We start from the raw sequence: 21,153 nt of genomic DNA, 5'->3' as shown, positions 1-21,153 counted from the left end.
CTTCTATAAATTCTTATATTTCTAGAGAGGATGACGATACATGGGAATTGTTAAAGAAAACAAGGTCATTGTACCTGAAAGTATTAAAAAAATACTTAACGATCTCAATTTTAGTGGAATTCGTGCGTTGGCTAAAGTAGGCCTAAATGAGTCAAGTGTCATGATTGAAGAGTACATCAGAGATGTACTTGGTGATCCTGATGTTCTCGAAATTATGAATAAAGAAGAAAAACTACAAATATTTGGATCTATCTTTTCACGGTGCCCGTCCAAGTTCAAACTTTCACCTGGGCACAAAGTTACATTCCAAATTTTGTCAGAGGTTTGCAAAGAAATTGTCCAGCGCTGGACAATTATCTGTAAAGTAAAGCCACGTCAATCTATGGGTGTTCCATCTGGTAAAATAAGACTTTATAGCAATCTGAAAAAATCTGAAAAAATCTGAAAAAATCTGAAAAAATCTGAAAAAATCTGAAAAAATCCCAAAAATCTGAAAAAATGATTTTTGGATTTAAGATCCGTACACCTTCGGATCGAGTTGACAACCCCTCGCTTTTTCCACATAAATAATAAATGTTTCCCATTTTCACGTTAATGATTCTTTCCCTCGATTATTTTGTTAAATTGATTTGATTCATGTTTGATATGAATTTTATTGATTTATTAATGTTTGATTAATGTATGAAATGTATTTAATTAATTTATTAATGTTTAATCAATTTATACAAATAGTATGGTTGATTTCTTGATATCAAAGTGTGAATTGGTAGGTTTAATAATATATCAATGCAAATTTATATGTTTAATGATGACACGGAGTTGAAATAAATTAAACGATAGATATGTTGTATAAAGGGAAAAACGGCACCCCATATGTCTTCTCGATATGGGGTATGGGGTATGGGGTGCCGTTGTACCTTTTTACCAACAAAGAAATATTAAACAATAAATTAAACATTATAATAACTTAAATCAATCGTGATCTTGTATTCTAACAGAAATCTAACATTCATTACACAATTCTAACATTCATTTAACATTCATTAAATACCAATAACGCCGAGGTAACACTCTTTTGATTCAAATAAAACATACACAATGAAATGTAAAATTAATCAAACCATCTATCGATTAACATTAGAAAAAACAATCAATCTTTCTGGTAAGCTATTATTTAATAAACCATGTATTTGCAAACCTAACATTAAATCAAACATCATTCGCAATCTAACAGATAAATTAATTGCGATAAATTAATCAATCATTTAATCAAACAGTTTATTTTAATAACAATTTAAAGGAAATGGATATGGTTAACATTTCAAAAATGAATATTTAATTATATTCCTTGAATCAATCAATTAACAAATGAAGTGTAGAGGCTAAGCTAAAAATTAGAAATAAAGAAACATTAAAATTGTAATGTAATTGAAGTTTGAAAAACAATTAAGGAATCAGCAAAGCGTTTATTTGTTGGGTAATAGACTCATTGGCTTTGTAGAATACTTCTCTGTCAGGCCACTAGAGGCATCCTAAAATAACAGAAGTCCGCAAAAGTACTCATACGCACGTAGTAGCCTACTCATATCATATATACGCAACCGTCCGCATCAAGCAAAATTTGTCCCGCTCATATAATAGGGCGAATTAAAATAGACGTGGAAACTCAGCGAGAGGACTCCAACAAAAAAAACAAAACAACGAACATGGCAGGATTTCTAGATAGTTCCACAAAATTGTAGGAAAATGCATTCATGCATTTTTGCCGTGCCGATATCGAAAGCTATTACCGAAAATCTGGAGAAATTGTCCCATCACAGTTGCGCATATTGGTTGCATTTATTCGTTTTTATATCACGATTTCTGATACAAAATATATTTGGGAACGTGGATTTAAAATTTTTATTCGTTATCAGAAAATAATTTTCATATTAAAACGAATGTGAACCAACACGCGCGAATCCCTGGACACGTTCCACCAGTGCATTTAAAAAAATAAAAAAAATTTGTTTGGTGACTGACGCACCTTGTTTGCTACTTTAAAAGTTGTCCCTGATCTCTGCATGAAGCCAGTCAATTTCCCGATTCCTTATTTCTGCATGTATACGATCTGAAATAATTTTTCGTAAAAATGATGGGGGCGAATGGGGATGATGGTAGATCGCCATTCTAGATATAACGAAATGGCATGAAATATAATGAAAATCAAGTACAGAAATTAAATTACAAAATTAGAAGTGCAACAGCATCATTATTGGTGTTTTGTGTTGCGTGATTCTGACCGCTAGATGACAAAGTTTAAAAAAGGGGCGGGGAGAAAAGAATGGAGGCAAAACCATTTGCCATATCCCATATGAGTTGTTAATGCTCCGGGGTTAGTATAGGCTACATTATATCTGAATTTTTGTTTTATTTTTTAATTTGCCCGATTGAATAATAGATAATAGGTTTGATGCAGATTTACGGAGCTATTATTTTACATTTGATTTTAAGGTTAGGTTTGATTACAAGTTAGATTTGATTAATCTAATATTCCAGGTTTGACGCTATGTTACCCTTTGATGTTTGTTTAGATCAGTGTTTTATATAATGTTGTTTGTTTAATTATAGATTGATGTTAAATGATAGGTTTGTTGTTAAAAAGGTACAACGGCACCCCATACCCCATAGCACCCCATATCTCGATCATATAGAAACTGATCTTGCTAGAACTTGGATTCTCCCTAGAATCTTTCTAGAAATTTGGCAAAATAGACAAGAAGAACATAGAAATACAAATGAGCTTTGTTTCTATCTCTACCAGCTATCATTTGAGTAAAAAATTAGAAATTAAGAACATACCGTTCATCTTTGGTATTGAGTATTATGAAATAATCAGAAAATGTTACAAAAAATGATGAAAGTAGATTTTCAAACATGAATTACTTTTGAAATACTATTGGGTAATTGAAACGTAGGCCCAATCCTTTGTTCAAAAAGCAGTCGGATATGTTTGGTTTTTACCGTACCTTGGCCCTACGTTTGGTGTCAAGCGTAATAAAAATATTAGTTCTGCTATCGGCCGCTGTGGTGCGCATCGGCGTAAACAGCGCACGACTTTTTGCTCGACTACTACTTTTTCATTGGAATAACATCTATAGCCACTCATATGGCGAGCATTTCCATTGCTTTTTTTTCTCTGGAAGTGAAGCCTGCCCTGAGCCCACAGCGGGTGTGTTGGGAAATGTGGAAGAGGAGGATGTGTTTGGACAGGAGGGGATTAGGAGGCTAAGTAATAGTAGGTCGCGATATTTGGATTCTGCTCCAGAAAGAATTTCTGAGAGGAGTTAACATGGAAGTGGCTCCACCAGTATTCTACAGCTTGATAATTTGCCAAGGGCAAATTTAAACCTTAAGTTTGTTACTTGTTAGCAACCTAGAAAGGAATTACGCTTGAGTTCAAGGCTTATAACTAGCGTCAATATTTTCTAATACTTTCCATAGAAAATAAAAGGTTATCAGTCACAAAATATGCGCAGAAGCAAAGAAGCAGCAGCACTAAACTGGGTCTGGGTCGAGTTCTTGTTATGCTTATAGGTCGAGGCACTAAGAAATCTTGCCCTATCAGAGCGATATCCCAACGTTTCCGGTCAAATGAATCTAATACACTTACTTATAGTCACTAATCGGGAAATTTTAGTCGATTATTTGCAGAATTTCTCTTTAAGATTATAAAAACACTGCATGTAATTACAGCAAACCGCCAACCCCGTGAAAATCGTAGACTTATATTCAATCGTCTTTTCTCAGTCCTGTTCTAGGAAAATTTGCGCATTTATCAGCATTTATTTTATTTGGTGCTGAAAATGTTATCAGAGTGTGTATTTCTATGTTATTTTATATGCGCGGGAAAACGGCATAATTGTTCAAACCTCGCTGCTTTAGCCACTGTTCATCATATAACTAATATAGAGGAAGACGTAATAAAGTACTGTCTCAGATAAAATATGTTCCGTAGTCCCCTGATGAATTTGTAGAAAAGACGATTTAAGTCTTAATATAAAAAATCAAAATACAGAGTGCAAGAAACAGAAACGTAATAGAATAAGTCTAAGACATAACATAGGCGTTGAGCAATGCGTAATCGGAACTCATTCTATGTCAGTGGAAAAGACGGCGGTTTTTTTTTTATCCTTTGCAGTGATAAAAAAAAATACTGGAACATCCTAATCAGCCCTAATAACTGATCCAGTTTCACAAATATAACAAACTCATAAAGTATTTTATAAGAATTTAGTAAAATTTTAAAAAATGCGTTCATGGCCTTCATTTTTATGTATCGATTCTATTCAAGCCATCTTTGTAGTTGGGACTAGTTGCTACTGTAGATTCCTACATGCCTAAAATTTATAAGATACAGAAGCTATTTTTCCGTTAAAATTTATTACGACTATGATTACGGGTCCATGTCCATCGAAAAATCCAATCTCGTGAGAACAGAACGTTTTGTTTCTGTTGTGAAAATCGTCATTCTCTATTTGATATTTGATCGACGCCCTCTTTCCGGATATAAAATCATACAATAAACGCGTTCAAAAAAGAAAGCATAGCCTATATATGGCTATACAAGAGATTGTTATTTGTGAGGTCGTGTATTGTGTTCAGTGATTTTACTCCTGTATCAATAATTATGTTAGCTATGTTTCTATGGGGATGATAGGTGATAATAGGCTACTTGTTGACGCGCTTCGTCAACCGCTGTCAGCGAAAAGTACGTTTTCTTTATTTGCTGATGCTATTAAGATATCCCATGTATTATTAAACTATGAACTTTAAAAGTCATTTTATAACCGACTTAAGTAGAAAACTTTATTGGTTAGCGACCAGAAAACAAATCATCACTGGACTTCTAACATACTATATAATCGTAGTGAAAAAAGCAATGCTTAAAAATATTTAACTTTGATTATTTCGACTAGTCATAACATTTACTTGTCGATACGTCTACTATTACATAATATTGAGCTTATGCGGGTACTGGTCATGGTCATAGATGTGATGAATGATGTCCATGTGATTTGCAGTGCAGATGTCCCTAATATACTGAATGATAAACAGTTAAACGGTTGAAACTCCTTAAAGCTGTTTTGACCGCGCACTTTGATGGGGTTATTTATCTTGCAGTTAATAAAGTTGCACCTAGCTCTTCTATCATAAAGTTTAACAGAAGATTTCTTGTTTAGAGTAGGTGGCTTCTAGCCTTCTACGCATGCTTGTAAGGGACCAATATGTTGGTAATATTTCGAGTGGCGTGATCCTTTTGCCCACTACGTGCAATACATTGATTCCGGCCAGGTAAGATTTCTTCTTTGCAACTCATTCCTGTCATTTCCATAAGATGACTCTGTATGCCAATCAGGAATCAGTAAAATTACTAGAACATCAATTTCTGGCACTTTCTGGCACACACAATCAAGAATTTCCATTTGAAACTGCGAACAGCCCAACAGCACCAGCATATGAGGAAGTATACGAATTTCCGAATAAACTACGCAGTAAAAATAATGCGGTACAAACAACCGCAAACTACAGATTTTTTAATTATTAGGGAAAATCAAATAATGGTAACAAGCTTATAGAAACGGGAAGGTTATAGGATGAAATGTTAATAGCATGTTTTATTTTCTTCTTGCTTTGCAATGTACATGCATGCGCACTGCACAGACACTGACCTTGTGATTGTGAGTTGTGACTAACGTAAAAAGTAAAAACTAGCGTCATCTGACGAAGAATTTTTTGGTGATACGTAGGATAACACCCAGTTTGGGCGGGCCTTAGATATATCTAGCTACCAGAATCTGTCAATTTAACATTGATTCTTCTGATGTTGGCGCTGGTCAGAGGGCCGATTTTCAACGCATTCCCATCGCTATACGTTTTTACTGTTTTTGAATAAAACTTCGAGAACGTTTTGACTTTGGGAATAGTCATCTTTTGTCTTTTAAGGATGACAAGGTAATCAGACTCATACCGGATGTCTATCATTTTGTTTGTTTTGTGGTATTTTAATAATTCGTTAGGGGTTTTATGAGCTTGGGAATTCAAATTTTCATGTCTTTTTTTACATTTCTAATTTGTATAAACAGTCAATTGGTTTCAGTCAAATTAAAATATGGGATGCATTTCTAGCAATAAAATAGTGTTACATCATACAGGATATGTAACTGATGTAGTAATTTGGGCATACCGTAATTTGTTATTATTGAAAACTGTAATCTTTCCAAAATATATTTTCAATTCAGATTTGTTTAGCCTTTCTCGTAAAACAATAACTTGATGAAATTTTTCTTACCAGCCTAAAGCCTATTGAAAAGGCAGTATTGTTCCTTATCCAGTGTATATTTCATTTATACACAATCATCACATGGCCAGTCTATTTTCTAGTCCAAAAGCCGTGGAAAGCTAAAGCTAATCACAACAAGTTAAAAGTAAATAAAATTTAAAAATGTCAAATTTTAATTAAACTACTATTCTAATATTTTGTCTACTTCAGTCAGTGGCGTTAATGCATGGAGATGATTTTGTTTTGCATAGAAGTGTGTCTGACATCAGTGATGTACATGTTAGATTTATACAAGATAAGATTGACACAATGGAAAAAGTCTTCAGGTTTGCTGTTCGTCAGCACGGTCAGAAAGCAGCAGTTGGTACAAGAGAAATTTTGGCTGAAGAAGATGAGATTCAACCCAATGGCAGAATTTTCAAAAAGGTATTTGTTGATTTATCTTATCAAATAATTTTCAGAATAATAATTCACATTATTTTTTTTTACACTTATAAGTTTGTGTTAGGAAGTTATCAGTGGAGAACTTTCACTCAAATGGATAATGAAGCAGAAAGCTTTGGCCGTGGTCTTAGAGAATTGGGTATCAATGCTAAAGAGAATGTTGTTTTATTCGCTGAAACTCGAGCTGAATGGCTTATAGCTTCAAACGGCTGTATGAAGCAAAATATGCCTCTTGTTACTTTGTATGCAACTCTTGGAGAAGATGCCTTGATCCATGGCATCAATGAAACTGAAGTTTCATGCGTCGTTACGTCTCAGGAATTATTGCCGAAATTCAGGAACATTCTACCCTGCACACCAAACGTCACCGTTCTGGTAATAAATATTTATTTTGCGTTAGTTATAGAATTGCACTGGAAGCTTAATATCATGATTTCTGGTAGGTTGTATTTGAGGACGCAATAAAACCGTTAGATTTATCTGGATACGGGGATGTCGTAAAAATCCTTCCCTATCGCGAAGTTATTAGGCTAGGAGAGATGTCAAGCAAAACAGGTTTATTGCCTAAACCTGAGGACACAGCTTTCGTCATGTACACCAGCGGCTCCACAGGTATAAATAACTTTGATTTCGGTAACTCTTATTTGCATTTTATTTAACATCAATATCTGTTATCCAAGGTCCGCCGAAAGGAGTGCTAATGAGTCATGAAAATGTAATGAGCTCCATGTTAGCTTACACTAATGTTGCCGTTATTTTCGAAAGTGACGTTTACATGGCATATCTTCCACTGGCTCATGTTCTTGAACTAATTGGAGGTTAATTCCTTACTTATTTTGCATCGTTATTTTTTTTCACGAAACTTTGATTTAGAGAGTATGTGTATGCTATATGGGATTCCAATTGGTTACTCCAACCCTTTAACAATGACCGATAACTCAAGTAAGATTAAACGAGGAAGCAAAGGTGATGCATCAGTGTTAAAACCGACTATAATTGCCTGCGTCCCACTCATCCTCGACCGTATTTACAAAAGCATTCAAGAAAAAGTAGAAAGTGGTTCTGCTGTGAAAAAATTCCTCTTCAATCTGGCTATGCAATACAAGCTTGATTGGTTTCAGCGTGGATACGACACACCTATTATCAATTCGTAAGTATTTTACTTAATTTACTCCTTACCGATTCCTACTTACCGTTCTACTTAAGCATCTAATAAGCAGTGTTTTCATCTACCCATTTGTTCTTAGCGTGTTGTTTCGGCCAGTTCGAGCCATTTTAGGAGGTCGAATACGATTTATTTTGGCTGGTGGTGCTCCACTTGCCCCTGAAACTCACAGATGCTTGCGAGCTGCTCTTTGCTGTCCTGTCCTGCAGGGATATGGACTGACGGAAACGTGCTCAGCAACTACTATGATGGATTTTTATGACCGATCGACTGGTATTTTTATAATGAGTGCAAAGTGTTTACCAAAAAAATATTACTATTTTACTTGTAGGTATAACTGGAGGGCCGTTAAGTTGCTGTGATATAAAACTAGTGAACTGGGATGAAGGCAACTACAGAGTGACAGATCGCCCTTATCCTCGTGGTGAGATTCATGTTGGTGGACCCAATGTTGCGGTTGGATATTTCAAACAACCAGAAAAAACTAAAGAAGAGTTTTACGAAGAAAATGGAAGACGTTGGTTTCGTACTGGAGATATTGGTGAATTCAGACCAGAAGGAAACTTACAAGTACATTTTGAATATACCATTTGGCTATTCCTTTAATTTAAACTTTCTTTGCAAGATTGTTGATCGCAAAAAGGATTTGGTCAAACTGCAATATGGAGAGTATGTATCTTTGGGTAAGGTCGAGTCTGAACTGAAAACTTGTTCCTTAATAGACAATGTATGCGTCTATGCCGATCCTACTAAGCTGTTTGTTGTCGCATTAGGTAAAAATATTTTTGATTATTTCGAATTCCTCAAATAATTCTGTTTTATTGTTTTGAAAAAGTTATGCCGAATCCAGACCACTTGAAGTCAATTTCCATGAAAAGTAAGTTCTATGTAGACTTTAAAAAAAAGTGCATAAAAATGCGTTGTTTTTCGTTCTCTGAATTTTTTTTTTTTTTAATTTGACACGATTTGTATTTTTTGAATTTTAGGCGGCATTTCGTGGAACAATATTGAAGACATTTGCCTTAATAGTCAGATGGAAAAAGTGTATCTTACTGAAATTCAAAAGCATGGTTTGAAATGTCGGCTAGAAAAGTTTGAAATACCACAAGCTATCAAACTAATCAGTGAAATTTGGACACCAGACATGGTTCATTTTTAAAATTTGTTCTTCTATTATTAGGTCGGAAACTAACTATTTTTTTGTTTTGTTTTGTTTAGGGGCTTGTTACCGCCGCTTTTAAGTTAAAAAGAAAAAACATCCAAGACCGATATCAGTTGCTGATCGATCGAATGTATTCCTAAATATAGAGGCACCTTCTTCATTCCCAATCTCAATTTTTTTCGGAGTTTTGCGTCTCATGTAGTCAAAAGTTCTAATTCTTGTCTTGTTTGTGATTCTTGTTTTTTGCAGAAAGTTGCTATAGGAATGACACTTAAGAACGTAGACCACACCACCAAGTGACGAGTCTAATTATACAAATGTAGTATTCATAGAGTTCTTTACAAGCTCTTCTACAGGTCATTGATGATAAATGCCAGGCATCATAAACTCTTCATTGATATAGACTACACTTGTAATTGTGGATGTATACACCAAGTAGTTAGTTATGAGAGTTCATTTAAGTAATCTCACAGGATGAAATAGTTTGAATATGAATGGATGTCTGAATGCTGCAACACTTTTCTACTTATTAGTTATTTAAGTAAATGAACTGTAGAAACAAACAGGAATGTTATTCAATTTCTTTAAATTAAACATGCAATCTCCTTCAAATCAATACATTTGTTGAAACACGCAAACAAAATTTTGGTCGATCAGTTAGATGTTGGACCTCTGCGAATGTGACTAGTTTTTGTTTCATTTAAGGCACTCTCCAGTACATTAGTAAAATGAAAGATGTTAGGAATGTCGGTAATAAAATGACGTTGTTCTTTATCGTCTCTGTTTTTCAACTGAATCTCCATTAAAAAATGTGTGTTTTCACAAGACTCCAGTGATTTTGATGCAATCTATAAACAAACAAATTTTACTGAATTATTTTAGCTCCAATAAATCAACTATGCTTACAGTGTTTTCAAGTCTCCAGTTCAAAGATGAGAAATGAGCATAATTAATTTCAGTTTTTGTCAGCATTTCTTTAAGCAAATTTCTCTTCAAAAAAACTTGTTCCCATAACAAATGCACTTTATCAAACAGAATAGGTTGCAAATTGCTCACAAATTCTGCTTCAGTAATTGTAAGCTTAGCACTCTCCAATAGAAGATCTGATAACTTTCCAATCAATTTTTCAATTGCAAAGCATTCAACATTCAACTTCACTAGAAAAAACATGAACATTATACAGAAAATGACTTTTCAGTTATTACGATACAATTAGTTTATTACTTACATGCAGCATTTGAGTATGATTTATGTTTGTTTTTATTTACTAAATACTCATAGGCAATTTCGATGAATTCACTCAGTACTGAAAAACAATTTAAAATGACTACAGTGATTTTGTAATGTATGATTGTGATAAACTTATTCTGTTTTAATTTCCTACGTTCTGACTATTATACATGTAGAAACAGTGTTAAAAGTTTTTTTCGTGCTTACCATTCTCATCGTAACGTTGAAAGAAAGTAAGTTCCTCATAATTGTTGGATAATTCCATCGTAATGTTTTACCAATGAAAGCAAATATGTTAAACTTTTGTAGAGTCCGCAAAGATGTAGAACCTACGGCATTCGAACTGAAACTGAGTAGAAATTTTGAACTGTGGTAGTAGGAAAATAAATAAAGAAATCTGAAAGTGCTCTGACGGTTTGACGAGTCGTCTGCTTGTTTTGAATCGAGTAATTTCATCTTTCAAGTTCAGAAACGCCTTGATTGGCATTTTGCCATTTTCTCTGCATGACAAAATATTTTTACATAGTATTTGCGTAAAATCATGGTAAAACCAAGTTGGGCATATGAACTGAAGCTATTGATTAATATATTTCAACTTTTAAGTTTTATGCTGTTAAATAAAATATGAACTTCATTTTAATGCTAACTCCAAATTTGTTTCTAGAAAACTTAATAAATTGAAAGTCGCAACAATCCCAACAAGATTTTTCGGAACACGAGTAGAAAGTTTAATTGAAAGAAACCAACACACCATGCTTTTAGTTTTGTATGCAGAATCTGTTGAATTTCTCATGAACTAATTTATGAAACATTTATTTTTACTATTTTCATTTTAAAGCTGAAGGAACTGGCCATTTTTTAAATACAACTTGACCATAGCTAAATAAAAATGAATAAACTCAGTTCAATGTATCTTGATATCAATATATTTCCAGAAAATAATTTCTGACAAGCAATGCTTCAAGACAATCACTAGTAACTATCAGCATTTAAGAACATTTGAATATCACTAATAAGCAACTCTGAAACAATATAAAAATTTAAATTCATGTAAATTGAATTATTACCATTTTTTAAACACTGGAGAAGGCACATCTAGTTGACGAAGAACTTGCCTGCAGAAGTAAAAGCATTTTAGTAATAAATTCAAGAAAGGCTGCAAAACGAGTTTATAAATTAAAATCTCAGGATTGTCAATGGTGTCTTCACAGTCACTCAGGTGAAGAAATTCAAAATTATTAGCATCATTGATAACTAGTCACTAATTCAACAGAACTTTCATAAAACCACCTACCAGTAGTATTCATCCTAGATAGAACCCAATGTCATTTGGTTGGATAACGGCCGTAGGTGCCACACATTTGATTTTGAAATGTGTAGGGAAACGTGGGCATGCCGGATACGTATTGGGTGCCGCCTGGTAAGAACAATAGTTTAGATAGGAACTCTCAAAAATTAAAGTAATGCATCACACGTGCATGTTCAGTAGGTTTAAAATCAACAAGAAATCAATTTTCAGTATAGCGTATAATATAGCATCATTTCAACAAAACTTGACATAGAGATCATTGAAAAAATACATACCATTATTGGTGAACGCGCATGGAACAGGAACCGTAGACTTACTTCACATTGCTCAACATGTGTATGACTGCTAGAACAAGCAAAGCATTCTGATGAAGGATGGATTTTTTGGCGACGATTTTAACTTTGTAACAGGGTGGCCAAACACTAAACAATCGTTCAATCCCTAAACACAAAAAAGGGGCTGAGTTGCCAAACTTCGAAATTCTACCTGGAATAAAGAAACGAAAAAAAAACGGAATAATAATTATCGGTTAACTTTTTAAAAATAACTTCAAACTGAAATCTCTCGATCGTTTTACGTTTTTCTGTGAGTTACTTGTCCTCAACCATGATAACTTAGTTTGAGAATAATGTTCTTCTTCTTTTTCCACTGAAAAATTGCGAATTTTTAATAAACAACAAAATAAAACTGTATCAATTAAAATTATTAAAACATATTTTTTTTATTCTTTGCGTATACGCTTTGCTTGTGAAAATATAGATTTCAAATGAAATTTCAGATTTTGGTCGGGGGTGAGGCAAACAAAAGTTTTGAGAGTTTTATTTTAAACCGCTATTAGCTAGTAAAAATTAGCCTACACAAATACTGTCCAGATTTCATTTACTATACATGATAATCTTAAAAATATTTCACTGCCCTCTCCAATTGAAGTCACAAGAGCATGACAAGAGTGACTTTCCAAGTGCGGCCGTAGGGTGGCTAGAGGGAATCTCCCGCCGCACCTAATAATGAGTCTGCTGGCCATACTTCAGTATTTTTTCAATATAATTATTCGAAATAGCAACATCTCTGCCGGCTCATAATCAGGGATCAACGATTTTCTACAGTCCCAGTCGCCAGCGGTAATTCAAATACCGCATACATTTTTCGAAATCTAGATAATTTTGATGACGATAAAATTATTGTTTAAAATTGAATTACTTATTCTCAATGCCCTGTCAACGCATATTCAATGACTCTATAGCAAATGCCGGGCGGAAACCGGTGACTGCGCAAGTCAAGACTCGTCGGTTGCCTACTCGATGCCATCTTGACTTTCTATGAAATCAACAAAACAGAAGAGAAGGAGCAAAGCGACAGTCAGTTACCACTCACATAGTTCCCGCACTACCAACGTAACACGAAATTGCAACGGTTAAATTTCGAGAATCACGTTATTAACCGTTTTTTCCATTTGTCTTCAATAGAACTGCCTTTAAAGGCATCATTCGAGTACAAAGCACCTACTACAAAGATCAGGTAAGCCAATGTCAAAGTCGATTACAAATATTTTCACTTTTGTGCGCATCCAGCAAATTACAGCTGTCTGGTCTTGGATGTTAAGCATTCAAGTACATTCAACTTAATGAAATCATTCGAATTGAGCAATTAACGAACTAGTTCAGTCAAATGTTTGTTTGCTTTATATTTAAGTTTGTCCAGTTTGTCATTCACGGAGTTAAAGTGTCAGCCAATTCGTTCCCCTTTTGAAAACATATTTTGTGGAAAATGTGCGAATTTACCAATGTTCAATAATTACCAAAGTTTTTTGGCAACTTTTTTTTTTCACAAACGCATAACAGGAAAAATATCCTTGTAGTACTCCAGAACTTGCAATATGACAGGGTTTCTCACTTACGTGTGCATAATTCAGAAATCCCGTTAGTCATTCTTATTGGATTTATCGTATTGTTTCTGTTTCACTCGTCTAATTGGATCAATGTGTGTATGATGTGCGTCAAAGACTTAACTTAGGTTCAATGATCGACTTCTTGTCTCTCTATGTTATCATTGGTAATGCGCCAGAGGAAAGGTCAAGAAAGATTTAGAAAAAACCGCATACATAAGTCGACTTATTACTAAACGAAGCTTTATACATTCATATGATTCGAGATTGAAATTGCGCAGTTGCTGGAAAATACTGTGTAGAGTGATTTCTGAATAATATGATGGCGTCGATTGCGATGATTTCGTTTGAACAAAGCTTTTTCGAACCATAGCGACGACAGTAGATGAAAAAAACTCGGATGACAGAAGAAAACGTTGGCGTGAATCATGCGCCCCGAAAGCGATCGATATAGATCCATTGTTGCTGAAGCATTTCTAGTGGCTGTAGGAAATCTTTAGATTGCTGTATTGTTCATATAGGCCTAATCGCTTAGATGTACCTCGTGAATATTGACCAATGTGTCTAGTAAATTTCTAATGATTGCTGCAGCCGAAAATGGGTTAGTGTTTCAATGGCACAAAAGATTAACGAGAAACTTTTATTGCGAACTTTCCTAGCAGTCTCTCTGCGGATTTATGCGGCTATTTTCGTCCCGACAGGGAGCCAAGGCTACGATGCAGCATCGAGGAATGGTGATTTGCACCATTTGGACAACAGTCTTCTTGCTGGCTTCGGTCGTTTCTGGCATTCCCGTCGAGGAAGGATTCCTGCAGATAAATAAAGGTGGAACTCCATTTCATACAATATTTAGTATAGAGTCTAATGAAAACTTATTGGAGTCGGATTAAAGTCAGATTTACATGTGTCGAAAATTTTGATTGGCGTCGGCTTTCTTCCGAACGTTAATTAGCCACAATCTACTGAAATGTGTTTATTAGTATTTATGGTTTGACACCACTGTCTATTCGCAGTAGGATATGTAGATCCGTGTTTAAGGCAGCTGATTAAAAATCTAATGTTTTATTTGCTTTGTGCGGTACAGAGGTACCAAATTCACCACAAGGATCTTCGCCCGAGGTAGATATTGTTGTTGAAATCAATAACGCACCATGTCCATTGAGAATTATTTAATTGTTATCTCGTTAATGCAGAGGGACGTGGATGTTGAAGAGCTGCACAGCCTGGACTCGAGCAACAAGAATTCCGAAATTATGAACCCGACTGATTTCCCTGGCCAAGTGAATCGTCATGCGTCTCAGTTGAAAACGGCCGACGAAGAGAAGCGCTCGCCGGATAGCAAGAGTGATTTCGTCCTCAGTGATTTCACTTCCAGCAGTGATACCCCTCGTGATATGGCCGAGTACATTTTCTGGACGGGAGACGAAACCAGCGTGACTAACGCCATCAAAGATTTTATTAATCAAGGACTGGTGAGATATAGTCGCATTTAACTATAGTTATTTTGGGGTATAGAAACAATCAAATAATATTTACAATTACATTTTATTTAATGATGACGAGAAGATAAGTGTAGAAGATGGCCAGGAATTCATGGAACAAGTGCGATACGATTTGCAGCGAATCCAGTTTCGTTACGGCACCGACGACAATAAGGCCACCAGCCCCGAAGTTTTGTCTGAAACTACCAAATACCTGACCAAGGAAGACGAGGAGGATACCGAGAGCCGCCAATTATCCGAGTTAGTGGCACCACCAGCAAATAAGGTTGCAAAAATCGACAAGCCGCACGAAGGAGAGATCGTGGTGACCAGCTATCGTCTAAACCCTAAATCCGCAATTGAGCCGGTTCATCAAGTACCAACAACTGTTACCGTTCAAAAAGTATTGAAATGTGGCCAGTCGCCAAGCCTTATTTATTATAACATTGTTTTTTTTTTGGTAAAATGTCATTAGGATGAAGAGAGTAATCAGCTAAAGGATGAAATCAAAATGCGTGGAACATTAGCTACCGGCGTCAAAGAAGAACATTTGAACGAAGCGAATATTGTTGATATCCTGAGTAACGAGTATTCCCTTGAAGAGATTCTTTATCAACTCGCTCGAATTCTTTTTTCGCAGAGCCTTAGTCAAGGTATTATAATTCATATTTGGTATTTACATATTCAAATCAACTGTCATCTTTTCCATTGAAATGAACCAAGCTGGTCACCCAGAAGCGGAAGAAGCACTCAAGAAATTCGCTGATTTCCTTGAAAAAGAATCAAAGGAAGGAAAAATGTCACCACAGCTGCAGAAAAAGGTTCTGGACGTCTTACTGATGTCTCTCTTTGATTCAATGGCAGACCATCAACACATTCCCACTCAACCGCCGGTGAAACTTTCCACGATGGAACACGTCCTAATAGCTAATAAGGACAAACATTAGGCAGCAATCATCTCGGATGACTACCATACATGTTATCGATTGATTACTTTCTCTATATACTATTGTACACATTCCAAAATTTAAAGTATAGAAATGCCCACTGCTTAAAAGTTAAAACACCGGGCAACTCAAAAATATTTATCCCTTCTATACCCTAGCTTCATGTTGTTCGATTCAAAATCTTTATATAATCGGGACAAATCGAATACACAACGGCCATCTTCTCCGCGAATTCCGATGTGCTACACTGACGTGCGCTTGAATTTTGAGCATTAAAACTTTTTTGTTTAATTAATTTTCTTTTTGACACGAGGTCTGAGTCGGACAAATTCAATGCAAGGACATGGAGAGACATAGACTCAGTAGTAAGACAAAGAACAAGGTTATCGATATTTAGTTGACAGCATTTCGTTATATTAGGTTATACGCTCTTGACACTGTCCAGATTGAAAAACATGGAATATTTTCGTAAGTGATGTGGGTTCCAAGTAAACATGGCTACCGTTGAGCCAGTGACCGACTGCTTTGCATTTTAAAACTAAAACAACACCTTGAAAAATGAGCTATCACGTGGATTGATGAGAAATAACCGCAGAGCCTTTTCACTAATCGAGGACATCTTGATTAATTTAAATTTTACTTCAGCTCCACGTGATTTAAGACAACTTTAATACATAGTAAATTACTTCTTTACAAGACATTTACAGCCCATTAGAAATTGATATCAAAACTAAAATTTACTTGACAATCTTCCAATTTATTTCACGTTGTACAAGGTAATTCAGAAAGATAAAATCATTTCACATTGGGCTGACATGCACGTTGAAAGAACCCCACATAAGTTTGAGGAAGCCCCATTTCATGTTCACCGCAAGACACAAAAATCACAATTCCCTCGTTCACTGAACACATTTTGTAAAATTAACTACACCACTGGCTTCTGAATTAAGCAAAAACTTAAATAAATCGGAGCATTATGAGAGCAGAGAAGTAAGGGAATGTAAATTCTGCACACGTGAACTGAAACTATATGGGCTCTTTAGATAAAAAAACTCTAAAATAAAATTTAACATCTAAATCAAAAGGGATAAAATTTTGCAATAGGCAAAAGGGAACATTCTCAGTAATTCCTAAATTAAGGGAAGGGCCAGAACCGTGTTTTGTGCATTTACCAAGCTGATGAAGCTATGCAACACTGTAATATCGTTTTGCTAGATGTCATATTCGAAGTCTCAAAGATAAAAACGACTCCCCCTTGCCCTGTGATTGCTTGATGTTTATGGCTGTATCCTTGATTTCCAATGAGCAATGAAGAATCCCCTACCACTTTTTCTTGTGCTCGTCCATAGAGACGCCGCCTGGTCCTAACGAAACGACCATCATCAATCCGCCGATGACTGAAAGAGTCTGTAGAAAAATAAAGTCAGCAATAGAATACTTTGAAATCGTAAAAAATGTTTGTTACCTGGAAGAAATCGTATTTTAAGAAGTCGCGCATGGCCTTGTAACCAGGGATAGTCCACCAGCAGTTCAAGTAGAAGTTTAAGGTGGTAAGCCACACAACCAAGATCAATGCAGACAACTTTGTCTTGTAACCCACAGTGACCAACAACATGAGAACAGAGCCAACAACATTTTGAAGGATCTGTATATAAGGATAAGGATGATTTCAAAGACTAACAAAAGCATTTCAAACACTTTTACCTGCATGAATGAAAACTCCATTCGGAGAAGAGTGGCAAACATGAAGACCAACAAGATTCTGCCAGTGAGCTGGAGATAGCTCTTTGGTTTGTTATCACCCAGAGTGGGAACACCAGCAAAAAGTGACTTTCCTTCCTGCCTACTTTCAGCAAGGACAAGCAAGAGAGCTCCAATCAAAGCCAGATTTCGGAACAAAAATTGAAGATCCCATAGTATGCTGTATGCTACAGTCTACAGAAAAAAATTAGAATAATGTTCACAGTAATAAATTGAATTCAAAATACCTGCATGCAGACAATTCCAAAAAGTAGGGCGCAGGCAATGTCAACTTTCCAACGTAGCAGAACCATGAAACAACCACCAAGCTGTCCAAACAAGTTGATGATTACAAACATTGTGGCTAAAAACTTGCCACATCCCCAGGAGATGTCCATGTATTCCCTCTGTTCGTTCCATTGGAAGTACATACGAATTCCATCTTCGAGGAAAGTGGAAATCAGACACAACCTGGCCAAAGTGGGCAAAATTGTTTTGGTCCGTCTAAGCACCTGTTGTCGATTCCATCACATGTTCAAGATAAGACGGGAGAAAAAACAATAAACCATTTAGTTCGATATAACAAGGTTGTACACGTCACTGCTATGGGTTAAAAGATCGAGATCATGATAATTACCTCATCGGCGACTTCTTCAGCTTTGGCAACAAGCGGATGTTGGCTAAGACCTGACATTTCTTCGATAAAATTGTAACACGTCGAAATGATTTAAAAGAAATAAATTAAAAATAGAACACAAATAGCCAATAATACTACGTGCTCTATAAAGATCGAACAGACGATTCTACATAAACTGAACTCTGAAGACGTGGCTTATATACCAAACTTCCCGGAAGACTAGTAGACCCGTTAAGCATCTATTAATAATTATTTTGAATATTTCAGCAAGTAATTTCTAATAATTTCAAAGTATACTTCAAAAACTTTATTTTATGCTCGAATGAATTTTGAGAACTTTGAAATATTTTATAGAAAATAAAAATATATTATTTTTGGGTCAAATAAGCATCTTTTTGTTGCACTCGTAATAGGTAAAACACAGATTAGACACCGGGTTATGGGGTTACGACTTTGGTTTTCGCCATCTATTGTCGCAGACTCATCGAGATCATAGAGAACCACAGAGATTAGTAGTATTCAACCACTTTTTCTATAAATCGGTGTGTATTCATTTTATGTCGAACATCAACTCTTATTCAATCATCCTAATGTAAAATAATAAAATAAACTAGCGATAAAATAAAACAAGGGATATTTTTTTATTCATCTAAAAGTCTGACTGTATGAGTAAGGGAAGTAGCAGAGTTTCATAAACTAAAGGAAAAATGATCTAAATTCAAATTCAATTCTAACAAGAAGTATAAGTACACAACATTATTTTTTTTAAATCAAATCAATATGTATGATACACACTGTATGATATTATGTATGATAGACAGTATGATATGAAATAGCCTATGTGAAATTCGCTTGTTCGCTCAGTCCTCCCACAGACATTAATGATGCAGAGGTGTCTTAAAATCATACATTTTCCATGTATGTAATGCGTGCGTTACGTACATCCCAAACATGAAAGAAATTCTTTGGAACTTGCTCTGAAAGTTTGGATGCCACACGTGTAATCATGAAATAATCGACCCACAATATAACATGGTGACTTTATGCGACTTTATGCAACATTCGCTGCAACGACTTTGTGATCACTTAACAGGAGTCATCGGGGTGTAGAATGTCGGACGGCGGTGCGCAACAGCTTAATTTAATTCGTTTGAACTATTACCACTTCTCATGTGAATTATTCTCATGGACGATTGATTATTTAGAAAAAATTCATTCACGCTTCCGCTTTTTCAACTTTTTGCATTTCAGGATTAACAATCATGGAATGATTAATTTGAGAGTTACTGAAACAAATGTAGTAAACAATTATTTTTAAATAATAAACAACTTGCGCGATTATTTTCATTAATTTCTAAGCAAAACATTCGAGAAAAAGTTGTGTCTGGAGTGGTGACGACTGGTTATCCCCTTTGTTACGGCCAAAATTTGATGCGACTGATTATGACGTCATTTTGAAATTGTTCCATTCCGTTTCTCATCAAATTTACTTTTGAACATTAAATCTTTTACACCGAAGGCTTCATAAAAAATAATAGAACAAAAACCAAAAAAGGAACATCAGAAAAATCTGCCAATCCTTTTGATTTATTAAAAAGGTTGCATTATAATGTGTGCGTCATCCAGTCCATAAGGGATCTCTGGATCTCATGTAATTTTCATTCCGCAAATCTGCAAATCCAGTTCTTTTGTAGAACAGACAGGAGTGCAGCTCGCGCAAGTTATTTAGGTAGTTGTTATTTCTTCGAAATGAACGACAACCAACTTAAAAAAAAACAGCAACCTTGACTAAAGAATTTAAATCATCTGCCTGAATTCAATTCGCTTTAAAAACAATGCTTATAACGCAAATTTTAAGAATCAAGCTAAAAAATCGTTGACCAAATATGTTCGTGCGTGCAACTAGCTAGAAGAATCTATTATTGTGCACAGCGCAATACATGTTTCAAAACTGAGTCATTCACTTTGACTTTTCCATCGCATCACTAGATGTCGTGAAAAATGGTTGGACAGATTATATAATCATAAAATGTGCAAGAGGACCGAGAGTTCGAGAGCAATGAGGTTGTTGTTTGGCATACATCTTGAGACTATGGAAGACAAACACATTTATTAATGCATTTCAGCAATCTAGAAGAAACAATCGATTTTATCCATCTAGTCTAGTCGTCGAAGATGTTACATGAAAATTACTTTCCCCCCCCCCCCCCCCCCCATTGTAATATGAACGAAAGATCCCGTATAAACTGGAAAGAAATGATTAGAAAAACGGTCTGGGAAACTGTCGAAAGGTCACATGCGGTTCATATGTATTTATCCACTGAAAATGTAAATGAGTTATTACTATTGCACTGTTCTGCCGTTTTTCTTCGAAATTCTAACGTCAAACTCATTTTTTCACGTCTTCCAAATGTCAGATGTTAGTCAAAGGAAACGAAATGGGATTTGTAATGTGACAATATCTTGAGGTTACTCTGACGAAACTACTGGAGCAATGCACCGGTTTTAAGAGGTTGACATTTACGACGTATATTTAATTTCATCTCCAAAATTTGTGACTTTGTGAGTTATTAGGCAGATAAACAAACTGTCAATCTCAAAAAAAGTTACAAGGTACAGGAAACATTTGAGGCGCAGTAGATGGCAGAGCAAATTGAAACATGTTATGTTAACAACGATATTATTATTTGACTTTTTCAAAAGAAAGACTTGCCTCGAACCAGATTTCCATGGTTTCGAAGCCTTTTTCATCCTTCGAGAAAGAGCCGTAAGTGTCCCTCAAGGCAGGTTCCATAACAGGTGCTGACTGCTACAACAGGTGGAATAGCTAT

At 35.4% G+C, this 21,153-nt stretch overlaps 4 protein-coding genes and 1 long non-coding RNA gene across 5 annotated transcripts; 2 read left to right on the top strand and 3 right to left on the bottom strand.

The window, feature by feature from the left end:
* The first annotated feature begins 5,800 nt into the window (after positions 1–5,800).
* LOC124321122 (long-chain-fatty-acid--CoA ligase 4-like) lies at positions 5,801–9,260 on the top strand. The gene is made up of 13 exons (XM_046784027.1): positions 5,801–5,994; positions 6,335–6,467; positions 6,533–6,748; positions 6,821–7,141; positions 7,210–7,378; positions 7,447–7,584; positions 7,640–7,916; positions 8,014–8,204; positions 8,263–8,501; positions 8,557–8,704; positions 8,767–8,808; positions 8,918–9,078; positions 9,150–9,260. The coding sequence occupies exons 1-13, from the start codon at positions 5,987–5,989 to the stop codon at positions 9,231–9,233; spliced, it is 2,127 nt and encodes a 708-aa protein (XP_046639983.1). The 5' UTR covers positions 5,801–5,986; the 3' UTR covers positions 9,234–9,260.
* Positions 9,261–9,346: 86 nt separating this feature from the next.
* On the bottom strand, positions 9,347–10,774 carry LOC124321123. The gene is made up of 4 exons (XM_046784028.1): positions 10,531–10,774; positions 10,322–10,399; positions 10,000–10,250; positions 9,347–9,941 (listed from the first exon to the last, which is right to left on the bottom strand). The coding sequence occupies exons 1-4, from the start codon at positions 10,586–10,588 to the stop codon at positions 9,747–9,749; spliced, it is 582 nt and encodes a 193-aa protein (XP_046639984.1). The 5' UTR covers positions 10,589–10,774; the 3' UTR covers positions 9,347–9,746.
* A 459-nt stretch (positions 10,775–11,233) lies between these two features.
* On the bottom strand, positions 11,234–12,060 carry LOC124321159. Its single transcript, XR_006914165.1, has 3 exons — positions 11,908–12,060; positions 11,618–11,740; positions 11,234–11,438 (listed from the first exon to the last, which is right to left on the bottom strand). It is a non-coding gene; the product is annotated as an uncharacterized LOC124321159 (long non-coding RNA).
* Positions 12,061–12,957: 897 nt separating this feature from the next.
* LOC124321033 lies at positions 12,958–16,885 on the top strand. The gene is made up of 8 exons (XM_046783951.1): positions 12,958–13,026; positions 13,099–13,150; positions 14,177–14,342; positions 14,602–14,636; positions 14,711–14,989; positions 15,084–15,401; positions 15,474–15,651; positions 15,722–16,885. Exons 3-8 carry the CDS (start codon positions 14,195–14,197, stop codon positions 15,943–15,945), a joined length of 1,182 nt encoding a protein of 393 aa, XP_046639907.1. The 5' UTR covers positions 12,958–13,026; positions 13,099–13,150; positions 14,177–14,194; the 3' UTR covers positions 15,946–16,885.
* LOC124321032 (surfeit locus protein 4 homolog) lies at positions 16,682–18,505 on the bottom strand. The gene is made up of 5 exons (XM_046783949.1): positions 18,323–18,505; positions 17,934–18,197; positions 17,650–17,880; positions 17,411–17,590; positions 16,682–17,352 (listed from the first exon to the last, which is right to left on the bottom strand). Exons 1-5 carry the CDS (start codon positions 18,377–18,379, stop codon positions 17,266–17,268), a joined length of 819 nt encoding a protein of 272 aa, XP_046639905.1. The 5' UTR covers positions 18,380–18,505; the 3' UTR covers positions 16,682–17,265.
* Positions 18,506–21,153: the final 2,648 nt, after the last annotated feature.

This window comes from Daphnia pulicaria, chromosome 1 (assembly GCF_021234035.1).
Source record: "Daphnia pulicaria isolate SC F1-1A chromosome 1, SC_F0-13Bv2, whole genome shotgun sequence".
NCBI classification, from domain to species: Eukaryota; Metazoa; Arthropoda; class Branchiopoda; order Diplostraca; family Daphniidae; genus Daphnia; species Daphnia pulicaria.
The sequence above is the reverse complement of the archived record's forward strand: the minus strand, read 5'-3'. Positions and strand labels throughout refer to the sequence as shown.